This window comes from Crocodylus siamensis, chromosome 4, assembly GCF_052110815.1.
Source record: "Crocodylus siamensis isolate JL-2025a chromosome 4, ASM5211081v1, whole genome shotgun sequence".
Taxonomy (NCBI): domain Eukaryota; kingdom Metazoa; phylum Chordata; order Crocodylia; family Crocodylidae; genus Crocodylus; species Crocodylus siamensis.
Window position 1 is genome coordinate 96,692,872 of NC_143398.1, and position 24,309 is coordinate 96,717,180.

A 24,309-nucleotide genomic window follows, 5' to 3' on the forward strand; every position below is an offset into this window, starting at 1 on the left:
ATGCGTGTGTGCGTGCACACACATGCAAGTGTGGCCTCTGTGCTGTATGTGTATGTGCGGTGTGTGCACACAGGTGTGCCCGTGTGTGTGTGGGATAGCAGGGTGTACATATGTGTGTGCATGAGGTGCCCCTGTGTAACTGTGGGGGGGGGGTGCGTGCACAGATGTGGTGTCTGTGCAGTGTGTGTGTGTATGAGTGTATATGTATGACATGCGTGTGTGTGTGTGCACCATCCCAGTGTGTGTGCGTGCACAGGTGTAGTGTCCGTGTGTCGGGGGGAGGTGAATATGTGTGTGTGTGGGGGGGGTGCCCATGTGTATCGGCTGTGTATGTGTGCGTGCATGTACAGGTGTGATGTCTATGCAGTGTGGGTGTTTGCTACCTGGGGTGCATGCACACATGGATGTGGTGTCTGTATTCAGGATGCCAGTTAGTGGGTATGGTGTGTGTAGTGTGTGTGTGCCACCCCAGTGTGTGCGTGTGTGTGGGGTGTGTGCATATGTGTGTGCCTGCAGTGTGTGCATGCCACCCCAGTGTGGTGTGTCCACACACAGTGTGTGTGTGTATGGTGTGTGTGTATTTATGTGCAGTGTGTGACCCCACTGTGTGTATTTGAGTGTGGTGTGGGTGTGGGCAGTGTGTGCACCCCATTTGTTTGTGTGCATGTGTGTCTGTGTGGTATGTGTGATTTGTGCGCGACCCCAGTGTGTATGTATGTGTCTGTGTTGTATGTACAGTACATTTGTGTGCAGTGTGTGTGCACATGTGTGTCTTGTGTGAATGTGTACATGCATGTATGCTTGTAGAGTCTGGGGACTGCCTGGGAAGCCCAAGGGCCTCCCTCCCTCCTCATCATCTGTGCTCAAAAGACAGAGTTTTTCACCCGGGTTCAAATCACTGCCTGTATAGCTACAACATATGTGCATGCATGTGTGTGTGTGTGTGGGTGTGCAGGAAGTGTGTCAGTCTCAGCACCCAGCTGGAATTCATGCCATTCATGGGTGCCAAGCAGAGACAGGCAGTGGGTGGTACGTGCCGTGCAGACACATCAACATGAGCATTTCTCATCGTTCACTGCCTCCAGGCACCCCTCCTAGTACTCAGCCCTCCTCCCCGCCCAGGGACTCCAGCCCTACTCATAGATTCCAGGCATCCCTTGTTAAATGCCAGCTCTTAAGTTTTCATTCATTTTCTGACTACAGAAAAATACCAGAGCCGTTTGTCTATTGCAGAGAACTCGGAAAGATCACAACAGCGCAGAATTCTTTTAACACCATAGACCCCCCTACTTTGCCTGTGACAGGTGAGGGAGTTATGTCTTGTGTAGTGTCAGGGTTGGCAGTAGTTTTACGACCCAGTTAGATTCTGGATTTGTGTGGGATGGTTTGGGTAGGGAAGATCCTGCTTCAGGCCAGGGTTTGGACTTGATGACCCCTGGAGGTCCCTTCCAGCCCCACTTCTCTATGATTCCTATTTAAAATCTCTGGGTTTATATCTTGTGAATTCTGTGTGCGTGCTTAACAGTACTAACATTATGTGCTCTCCTCATGGCACCCTTGGAAAGATCTTAGACACACCCCAGGGTGCCACAGCAGCCTGGTTGAGAATCACTGATGTAAATTATAATTAAATACACAGCTTTGTGCATGTCCTTTCACAGCATCTGATAAAGCGAGCAGAGGCTCGCAATAGCTCTGATGTTGACTCTGATTTGCATCTTTGATTTAGTTAGGCTATAAGATATAAATCTATCCTGCCATCTGTCTATGGCTATGATTCTCAACCAGGCTGCTATGGCACCCTGGGGTGCCTTGATATCCTTTCAGGGGTGCCACATGTTGTTAGCACTGTTAGGTACTCACACATGATTCACAAGATCAACTCAAAGATTTCAAATAAGAATCTATAGCACTGAAAACGGTCTGACCTGTTGTGGCCTTTGTGAGCTGTTTGCAAAAAGAAAAATTGCTGTATTTTTTCATAATCAAAAAATGAATGAAAACTATGAGCTGACATTTTCTGAGGGGTGCCTTGAGTCTAAACAAATCGAGAACCACTGGATTAAGCGGACTCCAGGCACTGCCCTGATATTCTTTCCCCATGGTGCCTGACAGCAGACAGCGTTGGTCTCTCATATACATGCCTCTCCTCTGCACCGTACATTGGAGCTCCCAGGAAACCAGCTCCTGCACTGGTCAGACCCGTGAGCCGCGACTCAGACTGGGCATGCAGGTCTGTGGCGCTGCTCTTTTCCTCCACCCCAGCTCACACAGCCGACGGAGCAGCAAGCTTCGCTTTTCCATTTATCAGGAACCTGGCGTGGATGGATAGCCTCATCCCAGCCGCTGCCCTGGGACAGCTGGAGAGAACAGCAGGATTGTGCGTAACAGGCGCTGCTGACTGAACAATGGGGATATTGTGGAGCACTTGGAGCTCAAGGAGAGGAGAGTGGGAGGCTTGGACAGATGGATTGTATTATGTACCCCCCGTTGCTCCACCCAGGGTCTGCCCTAGGTGATGTTGCCACAATAGGCAAACCAGAGAGAGTCTCCAGAACCTCCCTCTTTCTAAGGCTGCAGTCACTCATAAAACATTAGCGAAGGTTTGGGAGCCTTAGGCAACTGCTACCCCTGCCTCTTCATGCACAGGGCCTGTTTTGCGACTAGTCTAAGCAGCTGCTAGGGGAAGATGGAATGTCCTGATACAGCATGTTTTAAGTCTCAACCTAGCATTAATGAAGAATACCACTGCAAGCCACATCCTTCACCAGTCTGCTGGATCCCCACAGTGTTCTGCCTTGCACATAAACATTGCTTTCGAATGCGTTGGAAATATTCCCTTCCTTCAGAAGGAGGAGTATAAAACCACCTCACACAGCACAAAGATCCAGGGGCTGAGTTTAATCATTGTTAGCTGCTCTGGAGTGCTGCCCAGCCTGAGATCTGCAAGCATTTTACAAAAGGTCCCGAGCAAACTGTCCTCGTTTACAGCGGTAAAGTGGCCTGTTTAGGCGGTCACTCTGGAAGTCAGTAGCGGAGACAGAGATCCCGGGTATGCTAACTTCCAGCAGTATTTCTGGGATATTACAATGTGGGACACCTACAGACAAAATGAACTGCACCATTCTATTTAAATGCCCTTTGTATTGGATACCCCTGCCTCTGGGAAATATAACTCAGGGATCCTGTGACAATGTTGCAATACCATCCATTCTGTGTATTGGGCCATGGGGTCAAAGGTAGTTTAGGGGCAGGGTTTAGGCCTTCTGTGGTACTATAGCTGGGAAATGGGGCAGGAGGGGAGGGAGACATCTCCAAAAAACGGGAGCACTCTGCCACAGAAATGCCGGACAGCTGTAAGCCTCCAATTAATGCAAACAGCTCCCATGCCCCGTGCCTGGAAACCGTAAATACAGCTCCTGACCTTTCAAACATCTCTGCAAGGAGACAAACACCAGGGAACTGTGGCATGCTGTGGGGAGGAAGAGATCCTGGTGACGGGGGTAAACATACCCTCAACTGATTTCTGACCTGGGTATAGACACCCCATTTTCAGAACAAAGGAATTGTGCATCTCGCCTCCATGTGTCTTTCCATCCCATGTAAAGCACTCCACACCATTCACAGGTGGCTAGGAAGCAGAGAGGGGCACCAGCCCATTGATCAAGCCCTTTCCATAGGCCCTCCACATCCTGACCAAAGCAAGGTTTGCTGCCGTGCATTCTCTGGAGTTTTATTCGGTTTCATTTTAAATTGCCCGTGTGATGGGGCTTCCATTACTTTCCTGGGGAGACTATTCCATAACTTATTAGATTGCACTGGTAGTAAATACTTCCTGATGTTTTAATTGGCTTTTACACAGCACTCATCACTGTGGTATCTGAACATCTTCCAGCAGTGCATCAAGGGATATGACTAACATCTGTCGCATGCGGCTCTGCCTCTCCACAGGATTTGGGTTTTTTTGAATGTATATGGTATTTGGATGCTGAACTGGCCTTTAGTTTGGCAAAAGCAAGATCATTGAAGCAGGCTTTGGACTTGAAGGAGGCAGTGATAAAGACTGGGGGAGATTCCTAGATACAATAAAGGGCTCAGGCTCCAAAAAGGTGCCAAAATACTTAACTGTGAGTACCTGGCCTGTATGTTGGGGCCCAGAATCCAGTGAGAGGCACCTCAGCTCTCTGTGCAGCACATGGGGAGTCTGGTCCCCCAGCAGAGCAGGGATCAGAACCCATCCCCTAGGGGAGTGTCCTAACCACTATGCTATACAGCCACACTGCTTCATGCTTGCTGTCTGACCCAGAGAATCTTAAATCCTTCTCTGTGCAGTGGCACGGTTGTGGCAGGAGAGAAGAAAGAACGCCTGCACTCAGAATAGCCTGCAGCCTGGCGGGGGGTTGAAGTACCCCAGACAGAAGAGTGCTCTGAGCCTCAGTGTCCCACTTCCTGGGTGTATGCTGGGCCTGCTTTACTTGAAAATAGTTGGGGAAGACTGCCAAGCGTTCTGAAGGAAGCTCAGTCCTGTAGGCATGCAACGTGCGCTCTGGGACTACCCTCAGGGGAGTTGGGCAGAGCAGTATCTCCTATTTGGGTAGTCATGCTCAGGCATGAGCTAGGCCCTGAGTCACTCAGCACTAATCAAAACTGGAGCAGTTTGGCATATGCAGAGGTGCAGCTTTAGGAACCTGGGGACCTGAAGTCCACCAACTATTGGGTCCTAGGCAACAGCTGAACAGGGGCTTTCAGGAGTGCAATTTTGGACCTCTCCCACTCTGGGGTGCCTGAGCCCAGTTTTGAACCCAGCCCTTCATTTGTTTGCTCTATGATCCTGGATCAGCCAGCACCTGAGGAAGCTGCAACTCCCATACAAACCACACCCTTGCTGCAGAGAATTCAAACTTGGCTGAGAAGTGCAGCAACAGGACAGTGAGTGCTCTGAAGATAAAAATGAAGACCTTGACTTGCACACTGCATTCTACCGGAAGCCCATGTAGGAGGCAGAGGAAAAGGCAAAACAAACTCTCAGCAGCCTGAATTGATAGGTTATTACTAGAACAAGCTCCGTTTCACCCCATTACTTCAAGTTGCATCCCTTTGATCATACTAAAAATCCACTTTCCTCTGCCACATTTATACGTTTAAGTACTCATTATGTGAGCCAGCACCCACTAGTGACACAGGAAACAGCTATGTGCATAGCTTAAAATAACTTGATGTGGGGGAAGGGGGAGCACCTTTAGCCTTGAGAGTATCTTTATACCCACGGTATGATGCTACTGACTGCTCAACATCACAGAACCATGGCAAGCAGGTTGGCATTTTGTCTACTCAGCCTAACTAGGAACAGGAACACAATGGACTGAGAACTGTCTTATCCAGCAGATAATTGAAACTGCTTGAAGAAGGACCATCTCCCTTCCTGCCTGCAGGTCTGCAACAGCAGTGGAAAGGGAGTGACCTCATGCTGAGGTTCCACTGAACAGAACTGCCTCACTCCAGACTGCTCTACTTCCATGCTAAGTACACTGGCAGCCAGACTCCTGTCCAACAGGCCAGGCTAAGGTAACAAAGCATCACTCCGCCCCATGGAACAGCTCTAGCCACATTCCAGCACTTGGACTGTTGATGTTACTGAATGCCCTGCATTCCTCTAGCTCCAAACAGTGCCAGGCACTGAGAATAGCTGAACCTATCTTTCCACCCCATGCAAAGAACTGCAGTTCCTTTGGCTTCTATCCAAAAATGCCAGTCACATCAGTTAACCTTCAGTAGTCTCTAATAGGAGGTAGAAAGCCAATCGCACTGGCTGCAAATGGGTAATAGATACTTTATGGGCATCACCAGGAAACCGTTTTACAGACTCAAGCTGAGGAAAAGGCATATTCCAATACTGGAGAACGAAGTCTGAATAACTGTATAAGGGTGTAAGAGAATATGAAAATGCATTTAGTCTCTATGCTCCTACATACCAGATTAAAGAGAGAGTAATGCAGCCAGCAAAATTCCAGTTTAAGTTCTACATTAATCTGCGACTTGGAAGAAATGGGCTTTGCAAGTTAGGTGTCCCCCTGCTGCATATCACTGCTAGCTAAAGAATTGTAGAGAACCTGGGCTGGAAGAGACCTCCATAAGTCATCTAGTCCAACCCCCTGCTTGAGGCAGGATCATCCCTCTCTTAGGCACCTCATATAAATCCATTGTCTAACCTCACATGAAAACTACAGAATCAACCCTAACACAACACAAGACACAACATCCTAACTTGCCACAGGTAAAGCAGGGGGACCATGGTGGCCAATGTTCTGCTGCTGCAAACATTAAAACACACTCAAGAGATCCCAGGAAGAGGGCCAAGCCCTCTGCTACAGAGGAAGGCAAATCACCACAGTCCATACCAATCTGACCATGGGGTAAAATTCCTTTCTGATCCCAATTATGGCAATCGGTTTGAACTTGAGCAGATGGGCAAGAACCTCTAGGCCAGGAACCCCCAGATTTAAAGTCCCAGCAGGAGCATTGGCACACTTCACTCACAATCCCCAGCCTCAGCTGCAGCCAACACTCAATGCCTTTGAGGAAGGCTTAAAAAACAAACAAACCCTGACATGTAGCAGCAGGAGGGGAAATATTCCCTGCCCAACCTCTTCTTGAAGATCTCCAGTGATGGAGAATCCACAACTTCCCTAGGCAGTCTATTCCACTGCCTCACTATTTCAACAGTGAAGGTTTTCCTGATATCCAATCTAAATCTATGCTGCAGCTTCAAGCCATTGATCCAAGTTGTATTCTTTGCAAGACAGAAAAGGTCTTCTCCCTTTTCTTCATGACAGCTCTTCAGATATTTGAAAACTGTTATCATGGCCCCTCTTAAGCACCCTTTCTGCAAGCTGAATATGCATTTCCTTCAACCTCTCCTTGCACAACTTACCTTCCAAGCCCTTCACTATTTTTTCACCTGCTTCTGGACCCTCTCCAACTTTTCCGTGTCTTTAAAGTGGAGAGCCTAAAGCTACACACAATACCGCAAATGAGACCCAACCAGTGATGAGTAAAGAGGTACTATCACACTTTCATGGACCTAATGCTTCTGTTGATGCATTCTAAAACTGTATTCACCTGTAGTGAAACTGCATCACACTACAGACTTGTGCTTTGTTTGTGATCTACCAAGACTCCCAGATCCTTCTCTGTACTGCCTGTCATCCAGCCAGGTGTCACCCATTTTGCAGTTTTGATTATTCTGCCCAAGATGTACCTTACTGTACTGTAGACTCATAACCTTTGCTGACAAATGCAAGGGCAGTGAAGAAAAGCTGGATGTTTTGGAATGAGGAGGCTCTTAACACCTCCATCCTAACTTAGCTCCCATCTTGGGAATGATACTAGTGGTGGGAACTACAATCTTGTCTACATTGGAGGGGCTTCTTACACCAGCAATTTAGTGGTCAGGCGGCAGCAAGAGAAACTGCTAGAGCACAGGCACACCTGCTGGATCCATAAGCAGCCACTTTATCAGCAGGAAAGTACAGCTGCCATAGAGGACAAGGCTAAGGCAATGGGCATATCTGCATGCACCTTCAGCTGACAGCCCTGCTTACAATAGGGTCTTCTATTCAGAGAGGTGGTGGGACAATGCCATGGGGAAGAAGGGACTTTGCCTCTACAAAGCAGATTTGAGTGCAGGAACACCCAGAATTTTGCAATCAGAACGATGTTTAGGCCACACCTAAATGATCAAAGGACTGTTTGCTGCCACAATCATTTTCTACTCTTGGTAAACATACCATTTAAGCCCTCAGCACTGAGCGCACAAACCCTCAAAAGGGTGAAACTCCCATTGCTTTCAGTACAATTCAGGCACCTGAATTCTGTGGAGATCTGGTCTAAAGGTCTATCCACCTCAGACCCTTCCAAACACATGTGTATCATCAGTGATCATGCCTACAAGAAACTACCAACCAATGGCAGTTTGAAAGAGCACCAGCAAAGGTGACCAATATGAGGGGAAGGAGAACAGGGAGTTTGGGTACCACTTGTGTTCTCAAAACATAAGCTCCCTACGGAAGTGGGGAGTGACCAGAGCTTATTGTTGGTCTCACACACTGTAAACGTGCCCACAAACACAAGAATGAAGGCTGCTTAGAGACCTCCAAATAGCCTCCTGCACAAGATAAGTATAGTCTGATTACAGAAACCCCAGCCCAAAGAGAGGAATGAAGGGGAGGGGTACAGACAGATGGCATCTAGCAACATGCTTTGTGCAACTTTCTGATTACTCATAGGTCTTCCCTTGCACCTGCTGCTTCCCCTCAGACATTTGAACTATTTAAAAAATAACCTGCAAAAAAAAGTTAGGGGAGAATCTTACTACGTTATCCCACAAAAGTGATACCTGTGCAGCTTGTGCAAGTTAAATTAACAATAAAAAAACCTTTTCTGCTGTTTTTTTTTCACATTAAAGAAGCCATAATAAAACTTGCCTGGAAAAAAGCCACAGTAATGGCGGAACCAGTGAAAGTTACAGTGCCTGAATCAAAGCATTTGGGAGGTTTAAATCAAAGCATTTGGGAGGTTTAAATCAAGTAAAGTTTTCTCCAGTATTTTGGAGAAAGGAAGCGTCACTGCTGGCCTCTCAACTGTGGGAGGAGAGCTCGCACCACACACTTTCCATGATGGCTGAGAGTCTCGAGTAAAACCAGACCTTGTCAGGAGTCAGAGATTAACATTCCTGTCATATCTAAGGTAAAAATAAGCAGAACCCCACTCTAAATAAGTCTCTGCTTGAAAGCTGCAGAAGAGGGTGCGGACTGGAGTGTTTTAAGCGCTTTGCAGTGCAACGGGTAGAGGGGTCAGGGGAGAAACAGATGCAAGGGATCAACTGAGTTTCATCTCCTCTGTACTCTGTCTGTAAGACAGACAAGCAGGAAGAATGCTAGCAACCAACCCTATGACCTTTCCTCTTCGCTATGTACACGGGTTAAGGTAGCATAAAAAGGCCTGCCTCCTATCCAGTTGCCCCAAGGGAGGTTGCACTGGACACAGAATGTGAATAGTACCTGCCCCCTGAACACATCCAGCTCCCACCAAAAAAGGAAGGAAACAGTATCAGGTACTAAACACACGGAAGAATTTTACTTGTTTATTAGGATCTCTCAGTCCTCTGTATGATGGCAAGATCCAAACACTCTGCTTAGCTAAGTAAAAAAACCCCTCAGTCATAGGAGATTCCCAGAGTGCCAGAATCTTCAACTCCCTTCCCCTGCAGCACACAGTACTCTCCCCACCCACTTCCTTTCACGCATATCCTTAGCCGGCCTGGTGACAGTTTTAGTAGAAGTTTCAGGGTCTCTGGCCCATCTTCTTCAGGGTTCGATTCAGCTGGAAGAAAGCAAGACAGCTTATTAGGAGAGGGGAATCAGAAAGATGCACACACAGTAGCTGGAATGCAGCCTGGTGCTCTCACAAGCACAGCTTCTTTAGATGCCCCCAAACTCAGCTGGGAGAGCAGCAGAACATGATTCAAGGGAGTGAGGGGGAAAAACAACAGTAAAAATCCTCCCCACAGGAGAGAGGGCCTCAGAGAAAATAGAGAAAGGTTTTCAAAGCATAGTGGAAACAGACTTCAGGTTACAGTCATGGCTTTGTTCCTGGGACCAAACCAGGGTCCTGCAGGGGCCTCTGCTGGAAGAAGAGAGCAGCCACAGCCAACTTCCCCTCTTGCCGCTGGATGCTCAGCCAGGACAGATCTCCCAACAAAGTTGGGGGGGGGGGGAGTAGTTCCCTGAGCTCTGCAGATCCTCTCCTTTACCCCCAGGTCTAGATAGGATGGTGGCAGTAATGGATTCTCACTGACATTTCCAATAGGATTAGTAGACTCACTAAGGAGTAATGGAGATTCCCAGGAGGCAGTAGATCATATAAGAATGGCTGAGGGGTAGAATGTGGCACAGGCTGGTATTGTGGGGCAACATTTACAGCTGTCCCTTTACTCCACAGGACAAGCAACCCTGCCCTTACTTCCAGCACACTACACTAGTTATGCTGATTCTCTCTTCCTTTGGGCCGCAGTCATACTGAGGCCCAACAGAAGAACACAATCCCCACAAAGGTCACCAACTTGTAGCTTAGAATGCAGTCTTTGTTCAGCATCCTGAAATGCTTCCCGATGGTTTTGGTGAGTCACTGAATGGAGCTAGGCCAGCTGCTTCAGGTCTCTTGTCTTTCAGAAGATCTTCAGCCCACCAGCCCCATAAGAGTCCCAGGTCTTCCCCATGGCTACCCCACCAGGAGCTACAAAGATTTCCCTGCCCTTGCTGCACACTCTGCTCACCTCTTCAAACTTGTGGATCTGGCGGATGAAGAAGTCCCCATAGCGCCGGGCAACCTTTGTGTCTGCAATGTGGATCATATCCTGCCAAGAGAGTAGAGGGACATCAAGAAGAGGGCTGAAGTAAGGGCAGGGAAGTCAACAGCGTTAGCAAGGGTTTCTCATGTCATAGACGCTCCTCATCCTCTACGTAGCCACGAGCTAAGTATTCCTCATGGGAAAGACTCCCCCTATTGCAAATGGTGGAATCTAAATCGAGGTTTTCCCCTCTCACATGGGTCTGCCCCAATCCACTTTGATAACCAGCTTGTTGGAAGCCTTCCTCAACTTCAGGACATAGGCTTTCCCCTACAACAGCTGGATTATTTTGTCTCCCTCCAATAGCAGCCAAAAAACAACGCTCCTCTTACAGCTTCTGCTTGTTCCCAAAGAGACAGGAACAGAGACAGAGCTAGCGGGCCAGCAGCAGCACAGTTGGTTTGGCTAGATGGGGCAGGCAGGGCCTGCTACTTTCTTGGAGAACAAAGTGGTAGTAGCTTTCAGGCCTCAGCTCCTGCCCATGTGCATCTGCTGACTTTGAGCTCCTTTTGCAGGTGTGGGGCTCATGACATTCCCCATGCTCAGCTTTCTAAGAGTAAGTGCTGGCTTAGAGTGGTGAACAGTGTAGCCAGGCAAGATTCTCCCACCTAGTGAGGAAGTGGGATTTATGAGTGGGTTTATGAGTGAAGGCAGTGAGAGCTGACAATCCAGTCCACTGTTATTTAGACATACCCTCTCCCAAAGTCAGCAAGCAGGAGAGACTTCACTTAGTCTGGGAAGAAGGGTATTTGGGGCTCAGTTTATTTAGGCTAGTAGATCCAATATCTTGCTAAGGATTCAGGTTTCATTCTACTGATGGGTGGTGAAGAGGTCTGCAGATAAGGTCTTAAGTAAGACTTTGAAATAATGGGAGAAAGTAAGCATAAACTTCTGCCTGTGGTACACTCATTCATTTTGTAGCTTTATTTCTCACCCTCTCCCTCCATCCCACATATGACAGATGGGCAGGCACTGACCTTGTCAATGTAGAAGTCAACTTCAGAGGCTGACTGAAACTCCCCATCTAGGGCAGAAATGCCACTGGTCCACACCAGGTTCTTCATCTTGTGCTTGAAAACCAGCAGCTGGATGCGGAACTCCTGCTCGGTGAGGTCCAGGAACCCAGCCAGCTTGGCTACGGGCATGGTGGTATAGAGCTTCAGGAAGCTACGGATAGTGGAGAGCTGGGCCTGCTGCTGCACCTCATCAGCAAAGACCTTCAGCTGCTGCAGAAATGGCTCCTTGTGGTAGTTGGGATGCACATTATCATAGTTGGGGACCACAGGGGACAGGAACTTGGGGCAGGCATAGCTGAAGAGCTCCTCATACACCTGGGGGTCGCCCTTCTGCATGCGCAGCATCTTGTCTCCGTACTTCTCTCTCAGCTGTAGGTGGATGCTCTCATCTATCCGCATGGGGTACATGGTAAGGGCAATGGCCAGAAGAGCATGCATCTGCTCATTCTGTTTGTTAATCTGGGGCAGAGAGGAGAAAGTCATTAGAAAAAACAGCCCGCTATCTTTGTGACAGAGAGCTAGATGCAAAACATGGGGACCATTTCTTTCTCCAAAGCATTTACAGTTCACGAGTGATGTGGTGTAACGAATGACAAGGAAAGGAAGGGTGAAGGCAAGACCTGAATTATGGTGAGGCTCAGGGGGCTCATCTAGACCAGCAATTCTCAACCTCTTCCATCTTACGTCCCACCAACCATTGGTCCCATAACCCCTGGTCCCACCCTGATAAATGACGGGAGCGGGGAATGCGGCTGGTCAATGAACAAACCCAGAAGTGCTGGTGGCACATGGCAGCAGAAGTGCTGGCAGTGAACCCGCTGTTTCTCCATGTCCCACCTAGACAGCCTTCACACAACACTGATCTATACCAATGATTTTGAAACCGGGCACCCTGGAGTGTTGCGAGATTTTTAAACGCCAATCAATGTTAGCACCATTAAGTATGTGAGCACTTCCACACAATTCACAAGATAAACCCAGAGATGTCAGACAAGAACCCACAGTGTCAGAAACATTCTGACTTATTGCAGTCTTTCTGGATTCTTTGCGACAAAAGAACGACTTTATTATTTTTCCTGCAGTCAAAAAATGAGCAAAAGCTGGCACTTTTCAAAGGGTGCCTTGAGCTTAATGCGGTTCAGAACCACTGGTTTGGACACATGTACAGTCTAAGTTACATGCAGCAGATTTATGTGACAACCATGAACTTGACTGATAGGGCCAGTTGTCTTCATGGTAGCAGTAGAAGCCTAGGTGTGCTGGCAGAGGGGAAGGTTCTCCTGCCACTGGAGAGCTTGGAGTACAGAGGCAAAATTTTGTACTGGGCCATAGAGCTTGTAGCACAGATAAGGGGCTACAAAGTACAAGTAGCTGTGTGATTAACTGCTACTGTAATGGGACTACCCCCAGATACTGAGGAAGCAGGTCTGAGCATAACGTTCAAATTGACCATACCTGTTTCATTGCAAGCAGTCCTTTTAATATGGAAATCAACAGGATTTGGCCAAGAACTGGTGACATCTGTTCAATTTAAAGGACTGTCCACCTTACCAGTGGGCATCCTAAGTGGCCTACCCTAAACTGGTAGCACAGTAAGAATTTAAGTCAATTCTTAAAATTAACTCACTTGCTGTGGGCACCAGTTAAGAGCAAAGTCTCAAGGATGAACTTGAAAGAGATTGCATTGGCTTGGCCTCTGAGAACTGAGGAGGCAAGCCAGAAGGAAGGCTTCAAAGAAGCCTGGAGATTAGCTACATATGTCAAGGCTGGCATCATTACCAAAATAGAGAGAGGGACAGAAGAGGTGATAAAAAGTTAAGATAAGTAAGCATGAGCCTTGAAGGAGAGACAGATATAAAGACTCGTGGGGTGTCGAACAGCAGGCCAAGAGGCTATGATTAGATTAAGAGGCAAAAGACAACATTCTTAGCAGTTCTATTTTGGATGGAATTAGTTGGGAAAGCAGGTAATCTGGTGCGGCACAATGTGATTAGCCATTTGGATAGAAAGAAAGTACCAAATCTGAGGTCTCACGGAGTTGAAAGCAGCAGGATTTGAAAACTGTCTGCCCATGAAAGTACTAAAAGGGGGAGACATAAGAAGTGAACCCTAAGAATTTTGTCAACAGTGAAAGAATAGGAAAGCAGAGAAACTTAGGAAGGAAAAAAAAAAGAGAGGAACCAGGTTTTAGCCACAGTGAGTTTGGACAGTCTGAAACATTCAAGATCAAGAAAGACTGAAACAGAACTGGACTAACAGAAGTCAGGAATAGAAAGAAAGACTGAAGAATGCTAGCAAGATGGCAACTGAAGTCATATAAGCAAATAAAAGCTGCCCAGACAGATTATACAGAGGGAGGAGTCAGTCATGGATGGAATTCTTTAGGACAGGGGAGGATAGTGACTCAAAAGGAGATACTAAAAGGAGCTGTTGCAAAATGTTACCACAAAAGCCTATGGAGGATACAAGGTTAAGGAGGAAGTATTCCATAAAGGCCAAGGAAGAGCAGGATGGACTATAAATTCTAACACTGCTAATGAGACATAAAAGTTACTGTGCGACAGGGACTGAGGAAAAAGTAGGATGGTAAAGCACTGGCCTTTCCCTTTGCAAGGCATGGCTCGTTCTACATCTTACCATCTCATACTTATAGGTAGTCCTCTGGAACATACTCTTGGTTCTCTGGATGTACAGGAGGATATTGGCAAAGACACGGATGGCATCCTGGTAACGTCGCATCATAAGATATGCAAAGCCCACATAGTAGTAGGTGGTGACCTGGCATTCAGGCACCCGGGAGTACATGCTCTGGGGAGATAAAACATGCTAAATCAGAAAAGAACTGCCACCTCCCACTATCTCCAGCCCATGCTAATTTAGTCCTGCCTACAGAAAGGAGAGGGGTGCCCTGACACCCACCCCATGCAGCAGAAACAGCAGGAAAGCTATTGTGTAAAAGACTGGACAATCTAGTAACAATCTTCCACTTCTGTCTCCCGGACAGCAGAAGATAATATCCAGCATTTTACTCATCACTGTTTGGTCCAGTCCACTGTTTGGTAGTTCTCATCCCCAGACACATCATGTCACATATCACTTTTGGGAGTTTTCCTTAAAATGTCTGTTCATTTCATGCAATGAATTCTTCCAGGGCGCACAGGTGCAACCAAACACATCCAATACCCGCATCTCAGTAACAGGGCTCCATTTAGTCTCTTGGGCTCAGGGTATAGAGTGTCAAGTGCTGCAGGGTGTTTCAGTGATCTGTGTACAATTCCCCCATTGCAAATTTTTTAAGTAGCCTATTTCTCACATCGTGTCATAGGTACACAGAAGGATACCAATCAGAGCTCCAGGCATCAGCCACAACTGGATATAGAATGCTAGAGTAAGCATGAGAAAGGCAAGCGTAATACTGGGGCTGTATGTGTGACTAGAACCATCAGGGTTAAGAATAAGGAAAGAAGAAGCTAATAAAAGATGAGACCAGGATGCCATATTATTGAGAAGAGCTAGTACCCAACCCAGTTTGCACTGCACCTCAGCTTATACTTCAAAACTCATACCACAGGTTTCTTGGGGTGCAGTGGAAATTACACCCCTCAAAAGTACTAGATATGCCTTCTAGAATAGCAGCCACCATTCAGACTCACCTTTACTTACAAGTGGGGCCCACCCCAAATATTGCATTCTGTTCTGAATTCTACCCTATGTGGGAATGGAAAAATAGGCATCTTCTCCAGACACTTCAAGCAGCAACGAACGATCTTCTAGGTGGGAAGGTTTTGTCATGACAGAAGATACCCTTCTCCCCTTTAAGACACCATATTACCCTAATAATTAAAGGCACTTTAAGCCCAAAAGGAAAGACTTAAAGATGCATGTCTTGTTACCTTCTTGTTGAGCTCAATGTTCTCCAGAACCTTGATGGCTTGATAGTAATCCCCCAACAGGGAGTGAAGGCGCAGCAGGCCCACAAGACTGAAGTAGCCCAGCATCTTATAGAGGGAATGACGACCATACTCTCCAGCCACACTCTCAGGATCACCTAGAAATAAAGAAGTATGATGCTTCCAGAAGCAGAAAGAGGTCTCAACTCTTCTGTCTCAACCACCTGTGTGATAGGAAGAGTGGGGGCAGGAAGGGAAGGCAGCAGGTCTAAGTTTCAGTGTTCCACCAAGTTTTTATGCTGCTTCTCAATTAACCACCTCATGGATTTAATGCAACTCTCACCAAAACCAACGGGAGCTCAAAGGCTGCAAAGCAGGGATATATCCAAACCATTAAGAACAGCCCTGCAGTTGTATCTGTGTAAGAAAGATGCCTCACCACAAATGTGCTTTGCTTCTTTACTTGGGGCAGACACCTCAGCTTGGGGAGCCCAGACACCATCTACTCATAACCTGCTTTTATGTATCATTGTAATACAAGTTTGATGCAGACAAGTGCGTAATGGACAATGCTGGAGTTTGAAGCCCTGTCATTTCAACACAAATAGAAGCACACCCTGAGTTATCACTTACGTTTGGGCAGAAGGCAAGGCAGGGTGGCTGGCACCTTACAGAGTAACTGGTTCAGGGAGGCATGAGCTTTCACAGGTAACAATAAGGTAGGTAGTTGCTTATGAAAGCTCACACCTCCCTGAACTAGCTAGACTCCAGGGTGCCTCACCCTGTCTTCCACCTGAAACGTAGCTAACCATCTGTCATGTTTGGATGAAGCTGGAGTTGTATCCCTTGCTCATTTGAATTCTGTGAGTGATTTGGGGTTTTTTTTGGAGAACAGGACTGAGCCCTCAGCTCATTTCACAAAACAGCCCACAGATGGTTAGTTTCTAGTGACTTCCAGGCCAAATCTGGAACCAGTAACATCAAGGGAGAAGACTCCATATTCCATTCCCAGCTCTATTCAAGAGATAGCTCCATCTGGCCCAGATAGAAGAGCTGGAACCCCACCCTTGTTACCTCCACTGGTGTAGACCTCTAGCTGTCGGTTGATGTTGGACTTGTCCACCAAGGAGTGCAGCACATTGAGGACACTGTGGACATTCCAGATCTTGGGGTTTGAACGAAGGAAATCAATTTCCTCTTCTGACTTCTTGGCTGTTTTGCAGCGGTACTGGCTGAATGACTGAAACTGTGAGGAAGAGAGAAGGGACAAACCACTGAATAAGGAACTGTGGTTACCACCAGAGGCAACATTATCTGAACTATCTGCCTTTTTCCCTTGCCAAGTAACACAAGCACAGAGGAGACGTCCAGAACACAGAACCATCACTGGGTAAACAAGAGACAAATGGCAGGAGTGTGCAGTGTGATGCAATGGCAAGTAAGTGACAAATGTGAAGCGCACACAGAGGCATTATATGCTATTCCCCCTTCATGAGTTTGGCAAGTTTGAACCCGGGATATTGCCATCTGTTCCAGCCACTTTTATTATAATAAATCAAATGCAAGGACAAAAGATGGGGAAAAAGGGAAGGAGTTGTTTAACATCTGGAAACCATGCTGCATATACAGGCTGAAACAGAGAAGGCAATAAGGAATATCAGGAAAACATTTAATTGCAACAGTCTCACCTTAAATTATTTCTATTGTTCTCTATGTTTTTACCAGATTATTCTAAACAAGGAACGGAGAAGCCCCTTGGACAGAGAAATTTAAAGCTGGGGAAAAAACAACATTACAGGAAGCAATGGCTCACTGGCCAGTCAGAGAGGATGATGGACTTCTTTACAGCAGCCATGCACCTTCATGTAACTTAGATGTGCGTAGGGGTGCACTCTAAAGAAAAGTGCTAGCATGCAGGAACTGCAAATGGAGAGGTGGGTTAAATGCCTGCATTCCCCAAATAACTCCTAATAACTTATGGAAGTTCTTCTGATTTGCTAAAAATTCTTTGGTTTTGATGACCACAACTCATGGTATTCATTTCTGGGTTGTTGTGCAGGTCATGATCTCCATACAGGTAACAAATGGAACAGAAATGAGGTCAGTGGCAGCGTTGCCAACTCTCATGATTTTTGGTGTTGTTCTTAAAGTCTATACATTGGGAATACTGCAGTGGGGGACTAATGAGAGACTGGCTAGTCTTAAATAAAAATGGCACCAAAAGCCCCAGACAACAGACCATATACCTGGTAGATGAATTCATCAATGATATCCCAGAGCCACTGGTTGGGCAGTTCCAAGGGAGCAGGGCCATCAGCATCTATAGAACACAGGTTCATCAGCCAATAAGCAAAATAGGCAGGGGGAAGAATGGCAGTGACTAATTTTTCCCAAGTTCCAAACAAGGGATACGATACCTTTGACCCTATTAACTGCTCCCACTTCAAGGTTAAAAAATTAGTGAAGGCCTCATGACTTCACAGAAAAACAACCTCATTTACTATATACTCTACAACAGACATTTCTCAGACCCCTACACCACATTATATATATTACACAATTAACTTGTTAACTGTGCAATAAATTTAGGCTGGCTATGTGTGCAAAGCAATTATGCCATAAAAATGGCCATCTGGCTAGAAGCCAGAGCACTACAAAAGTTAGTGCTTGAAAATATGTCAAAGCTATCCAGCTCTCATTTGAATGTGTGGCATAGCCCTCACTTGCAGAGCTGAAATTGCCTGCCTTTTGTGCCTCCTCAGGCAATCAGAAGGCTGTGAGGCACTGAAGTTTTCTTATAATATAAATTAAATGATGGCTTCTTGGTGCTGAAGAATTAACTCTTGTAAAGAACAAATTTTGAAGACTCCATCTTTGGGGAAAAAGACGGGTTACCAACCTGGAAAGATGGAGAAACACTGTGCTGCATTTCTCCCTGTTTATTTATAGCATCATCATTTTTTTTTTTTAAATGAATGCAAGGGAGAAGCTACCCCTATTATCAACTTAGCTACCAGCTGGAGAGCTAAAGGAAGCTGTTCCTTCCCTTTTGCTCAGAGAAATTCTAAAGGCCTGGGAAAGAGTTAGGATTTGGGTTTCTTTTCTTTTCCTTATGCATGAATGTAAAGTGCTATCAACTCAATATAACCTCTCACCCACAAAGGGAATGTGGAATCTTTCCCTTTACGATCTATACATGAATACACATCAGTTCCCTCTTCCCAGGCCATCCCATGCCCCCAAATGCAAACACTGGTAACTAGATCAAAACTCACTAAGGATGTAATTGAAGAGGTTGCAGTAGTTGTAGTAAGACTCAAATCTCTGCTCCAGAGTGGGGCCACCCTGCAACAAGGAGGAAGAGAGTAGGGAAGTCAGAGCCTAGTCTGCTTAGCTTCACTTAACTGCTAGGGGACTCAAGGGGGGCAGGAAAAGGGCTCAAGGATGTCATTTGGGTTTTGATACAGCCAGTATCTAGATTAGCAGAGACCACTCCCCCTTCACTGACACTAAAGACACTGTTTTGTGTTTATACTGTCAAGCCCAGCAACATCACACAGCATACCTGGGTAAGCACTATAAGGTTATCAACTAAAATCAGCTTGTTCATGTGCAAATTATTTCTCTTGTGGTCATGCTCCTTCCTCAGTTAACTCTTTCACAAATGGAACTTCCCTTCTCTACCAACCAGATTCAAAACCTTCAGATCATCCTTTATAATTTGCATCACATGCAGCCTTGACAGGTCTGATCAATTTTTCCCCCTACACAGAAGTTGTTCAAGTGTTCAGTTCTTAAGTAATGGGTGTCATGGAACCGTACCTTCCCATCACCCCCTGGCCCCTCCAAAATACTGAAGCGTTTCGTTTTGAAATTGCCAGGAAGAACTCCAGAGATCACACTCTGAAGACTACTGTGACAGCTCTCCAAAATCTGGCACTTCTATTAAGTCCCTGATTTATGTCTCTCACTGACTAATACCACCTCTTTTCTAGCTTCCCTACCTCCTCCAGCATACCCAAAATGCTGCAGCAAGATCTCCTTCCTGTTCTACCCCTACCTAAGCCCTGGCTTCTCACCCAACTCTAGTTTTGACACTTACTTCAATCTTTTGGCCTTTTTCCTGAGCTTAGCTGTGTTCCCACCTACATTTCAGGTCTCTCTTTCCTTCTACTCCCACCTTGCTCTGCCCAATAAATCCTCCTTACCCATCTTTCATGCTATTTTACACAATGGTCAGCCACATTTCCCTGCACCTCAAACAAAGTTAATTTCTCCTGAAGTATTCAACTACCAGTCCCCATTTTAATTAAAATTAAAGCAGAAGTCACAAAACAACATGAGAAACTCCACAATTCATTTCCCTTAAAAATCAACATTCTGTCAACGATGGGATTCAGTTACCTTCTACTGTTCTCTTCTTTCCCCACCCCATAATCAGGTGCCACCTATGCTGTTACCTAATTTATATTATAGACTTATCAGACTGGAGATATTGCCATCATCTTTTCTCCATAAACCTCCATAAAAAGCTTTATGCTACTTCTAAACAATTTGAGAAGCCAGATTATGCATCTTGGAAAGAAAAAGAACTTATGACATTTCAGAAGACGACTGAGGCTTTAGTACTCCATCCTGTACATGCTCTCTCAAACTTGTCATGATCACATGACAGCAGGCACACACTTAATCTACAGGTTTTGTCCAGAGTCTCTTCATAGGCAGGAGAAGACGAGACTTAAAGAACAAGGGACAAAGCTAACCCTTCATGTAGCCAGTAGGATAAGATGGCAGATACTTACACTGACTTTAGCATAAATATGCCTATAATACAGCTCCTTATACAGAATCAGAAAGACAGCGTCTGAAGAGAGAACAAAACTGGCATTAGCAAGCCACTTGGTCAGGCATTCAACAATGATAGACACCTCTTATATACCGCAATCATCCCAGTGTTTGTGAAACAGGCAAGGGAATGAAAGGATCAAAAGTCACCATAAGGCTTGAGTGGGAAAAATATTTAAGAATGTGTTTTTTAGCTCTGAAGATGTTAGGGAAAAATAAAGGAGCCAGCAAGCAAGCTTATGGAGTGTTGCATTGACCTGAATTCATTCCCACTTCCCACTGCAAGCATGTTTTTTGGTAAAGATACAAGCAATGCTTTCAAGTAGGGGTGCACAGATAGAGATTTTTGGGCCAATATCGATAGCCGATTTTTATGGAGGCATATCGGCCGATACTGATCTGATTTCTCATATAGTTGCCTCCAGCTGGTAAGTCTGCTGTGGTGGAAGGATAGTGGGGAGGGGGAAGAGAGGGGGTGTGGGCAGGGGGGCAGATCAAGGCCCCTGCGGTGAGGAAGGGAGCGAGGCAGGGACTGGGGCAAGCGCTGTTGAGGTGGGGTGGCAGGGGATGAAGCAGGGCTCATCCAGGGGGCACCGGGGCGGGGAAGCGGATCCCATCGCCGCACACCACTCATGGGCTGGCTCCTGCCTCTGCTCCTGCTGCTTGTCTAGGAGGGCATGGAGGTGGGGGGGCCTGTGCCTCCAGATCTGCACAGGGCGGAGTGGACTGGGACTGTGGCTGCATATGAGGCTGTTTCTGGCAGAGCCTGGGCTGGGGCCAGGCGGGGCACCACAACAAACTTTGGGGTGGCTCCAGTCCTCCCTGTAGCCCCCTCCCAGCAGTGCTGCCCCACTCCCAGCCTGGTCCAGGCTCCGTCGGGAACATTCCCATGTAGCCCTGGCCCCAACCCGCCACCCCACAGATCTGGAAGCACATGCCTCCCCTCCCCACCCCCAGAGAAGTGGCAGGAGCAGTGGTGGGAGGGACTACCTCCCACTGTGCCCCCCCCCACAAAACAAACCCTGCTCTGTCCCTTGCCTGCCCCACCCCCGCCTCATTCCCTCCCTCACCCCAGGGCCCTTGATCTGCCCTTCCCCACCACATCCCTTCCCTCTCCCCTTCTACCACAGCAGACTTACTAGCTGGCAGCTCTCCACAATGCCACTGTGTCTTCACTGCCTACGTGCTGCACTGCAGCTGCACGCATGCATGGGCATTTATCAGCCCAATTATCAGCCACTTATAAAGAAAATGATCTGTGTTGGAAATCGGCCACATTGGTCCGATATTGGATTGGCACCGATGTATCAGTGCACCTCTACTTTCAAGTCCAATCTCCTGCCAGGCAACTTGAAGAGATGGCCACAGCATCAACAGTAAGCAAAGGGTGAGAAAGCAGCAGCTCTGTGCATCTGCTCTGACTTCAAATACAAAAGCATCTCTCTAGCCACAGACAACCTTCACCCTGAGCAGTACAGTGTCGAGTTTATACAGGTAGGGACAGAATGAATTTGAATAAATACAAAAAAAGAACAAAAATAATGAAGAACGGAGACATGAGGAGAGAAAAATGGATAACACCAGCATAAACAGCATCTGTGGAATAATATGGTGCAAGGAAATACTAGGGTCACTGTCTACCAATTTAGCACGCAGCGGATGTCAAAACAAAGGAGACTGCAAGTTACTACGTTCTCTATGTAAAAAAAGACAGAAAGGAAGAAGTTGAGCAAGCCAAGAGCAAGAACAACTTATCTTCTCTACAAAACTCTTGGAACACTAGCCTGCCAATCCAGAAGTGTCAGATTACATCCCTCTCCTCCAATTTTTCATCATATGGCCACAGAGATGATTTTGGAAGGAGATATAAGTACAGTACTAGTCTTCAAACTCTTGGCTTTTTTGTTATCTAACAGGGACAATAAAGGGGTCGAAGTTAGGGCCTTATAAGTGGGTCCGAAATTTCAACTAGGCCTCTTCCTGAAAAAGTCGCTTTGTTTCTTTCTCAAATGACCAAAGCAAAAAGGAATAAAATACTTACCATTGCCAACCTGTGGTGCAATGGCCTCTGCCTCTGGCCAAGGACTGTTCTTAAAAAACCTTTCTGTTAGTTTGGTCCAGCTGCAAGATAAAACACACATAGCAAACTTTAGAGACTGAATAGATACAGAGGTATCAGACTCATCAGGCCCTGTGGGCCAGGTGAGTGGCTTGGATCCAGTCTGCAGGCTGGATCAGACCCGCAGGCTGGCCCTATGTACTGTATCCAGCATGCTATGTGTACCGTATCAGGCCCCAAAGGTATGGTTCAGTGAACACTGCATGTCTGCAATTTGAAACCCAAAGACAGCATTGCAGGCTGTGTGATAGGGCTATATGGACTGTATCTTTTATACTCCTGGTATCATTAATTTCTCAGTGAGAGGGAGAGGGAGTTAAAAGACATTTCCAATTTAGACAATATGCCTTGTTAAAGTCCCTTCTGTTCTGGATTCATAAATAAATTTGGGCAATCTTTATCCTCAGAGTCCAGAAAAGAGTTGTAAGTTGCTCACATACACCTTGCCCTGCTTGCCTGCAAGCTTCAGCCACAAGCTACAGAGGCCACTTTTGGAAAGGATGAGGATAGCAAGTGCTGCGTTGGTCTCTTGACAATTCTGCTGACCTGATCAAACAGGTTAACTGGTGCCACTTTCCTTTAATCACTACTTGTCTGGCTTGAGGGAAACAAATGACTTAGAACTACGGTTCCCAATCTGTGGTACAGGTACCAGTGGTATGCAGACAACCCGTTAGTGGCATACATTAACAGATTTATTAGTTACTTTACGTGACAAAGATTTGCTGGTGGTAGGGAAGCTTGCACTGTTCTAAAATCGGTGGTACACAATCTGTCAAAGTTTGAGAACCACTGACTTGGAACGATAGGATCTTGTCCTTGTTAGCTACTCAAATCCAGTCACAACCCTGTTTTTTAAGCCAGCAGCCCTCAACCTTTTTAGACTCACAGGATCCCCCTCCTTGGGGCTCACGCATGGCACCCCTCCAAAAATGCCAGCTCTTAAGCTTCCACTTTCTTGATCATGGCAAAAAAAAGGGCCATTTTTCTGTTGCAAAAGAACTCAGAAAGTTGCAATGGGGCAGAAGGGTTGTAACACTACGGACTTTTCTCCAAAATTATTGGATTCATTTTGTGAATCACGTGCATGCACTGAATGGCACTAACTTGGCACAGGCCCTGTGGCTCCAGTCAACATATCTCAGAGCTTCCCAGGAGGCTGTGGTGGCCTGGCTAGGAGCCGCTGGTTGAAGCCAACCCCCAGTTTGGGTCAGGGCTGCTGCCCAGCAAAGCCCAAAGCAGCACAAGAGGTCCCTGAGTGTGGGGGTGGGATGGAGGAGCCCACCTGTTCTCATAGATGTCCTGGATCTCGTAGACTTTCTGGTCGATGAGGTCGCTGGAGACGCGGCTGGCCTGCAGCTCGTACACCTTCTGGTCGATAAGGTCCGAGACGGTCTTGTGGAAGTACTGGATGAAGTTCTTGATCACCTCCGGGATCACCTGGTAGGTCTGCTGCTCATACTGCCGCTCGTAAGCTAGGTCCTGCTTCGGGTCTCCTGCGGGCAGAGAAGCGGGCGGCGGCCGTGACACATCAGCCCTGCCCACCTCAGCTCCCCCCGGCCCGGCCCCGCGCAGAGACTCACCCGTGTGCATGTCATAGTCGCCGGGGTAGGTGTAGGGGTCGTAGGAGGCCTGCAGAGGGGGGCGGAGAAGGAGGGTCACCGCGAGGTCCCGAGCCCCAGCCCCAGCCCCGGCCGCTCCCCCTCCCCCTCCCCCTCCCCGCCTGGCTGCACCTCGTTGTCGTAGTCCTCGCCGGGGTAGGCCATGGCGAGCGCGCGGGCGGGTGCAGCGGCGAAAGAGGCCCGGACGGGAACGCGGCCGGAACCAAAAGGGCCGCGACACAGAACGGAAATGAGGGGCAGAGTGGTTGAAGGCAGGAGGCGGAGCCCAACGCTCTCACGCGCCGCGATTGACGAGGAGGTGGAAGGAAGGGGGGCTCAGCTGGGAGGGGCGGGGCTTCCACATCTCTCTCCTGGCTGAGCCCGCCTCCCTTCTTAGAGGACTCCCCCCTTCCCTTCCCTTCCTTCGCGC

General features: G+C 47.3%; 1 protein-coding gene across 1 annotated transcript; it reads right to left on the bottom strand.

Moving 5' to 3' along the window:
- Window positions 1-9,116: 9,116 nt before the first annotated feature.
- EIF3L (eukaryotic translation initiation factor 3 subunit L) lies at window positions 9,117-24,228 on the bottom strand. The gene is made up of 13 exons (XM_090043058.1): window positions 24,012-24,228; window positions 23,862-23,910; window positions 23,564-23,774; window positions 22,201-22,280; window positions 20,117-20,178; window positions 18,590-18,659; window positions 17,561-17,634; window positions 16,389-16,560; window positions 15,318-15,472; window positions 14,062-14,232; window positions 11,386-11,883; window positions 10,334-10,414; window positions 9,117-9,381 (listed from the first exon to the last, which is right to left on the bottom strand). The coding sequence occupies exons 1-13, from the start codon at window positions 24,042-24,044 to the stop codon at window positions 9,343-9,345; spliced, it is 1,695 nt and encodes a 564-aa protein (XP_089899184.1). The 5' UTR covers window positions 24,045-24,228; the 3' UTR covers window positions 9,117-9,342.
- Window positions 24,229-24,309: the final 81 nt, after the last annotated feature.

What these genes read in the sequence shown, in the direction of transcription:
- EIF3L (XM_090043058.1), bottom strand. Translation starts at nt 24,044, where the DNA reads ATGGCCTACCCCGGCGAGGACTACGACAACGAG. An exon ending in AGAGGTCTACACCAGTGGAG is followed by an intron (nt 15,473 to 16,388) that starts GTAACAAGGGTG and finishes CTTTATTTCTAG; the next exon opens with GTGATCCTGAGAGTGTGGCT. An exon ending in TTGACTTCTACATTGACAAG is followed by an intron (nt 10,415 to 11,385) that starts GTCAGTGCCTGC and finishes CTCTCTTGGCAG; the next exon opens with GATATGATCCACATTGCAGA.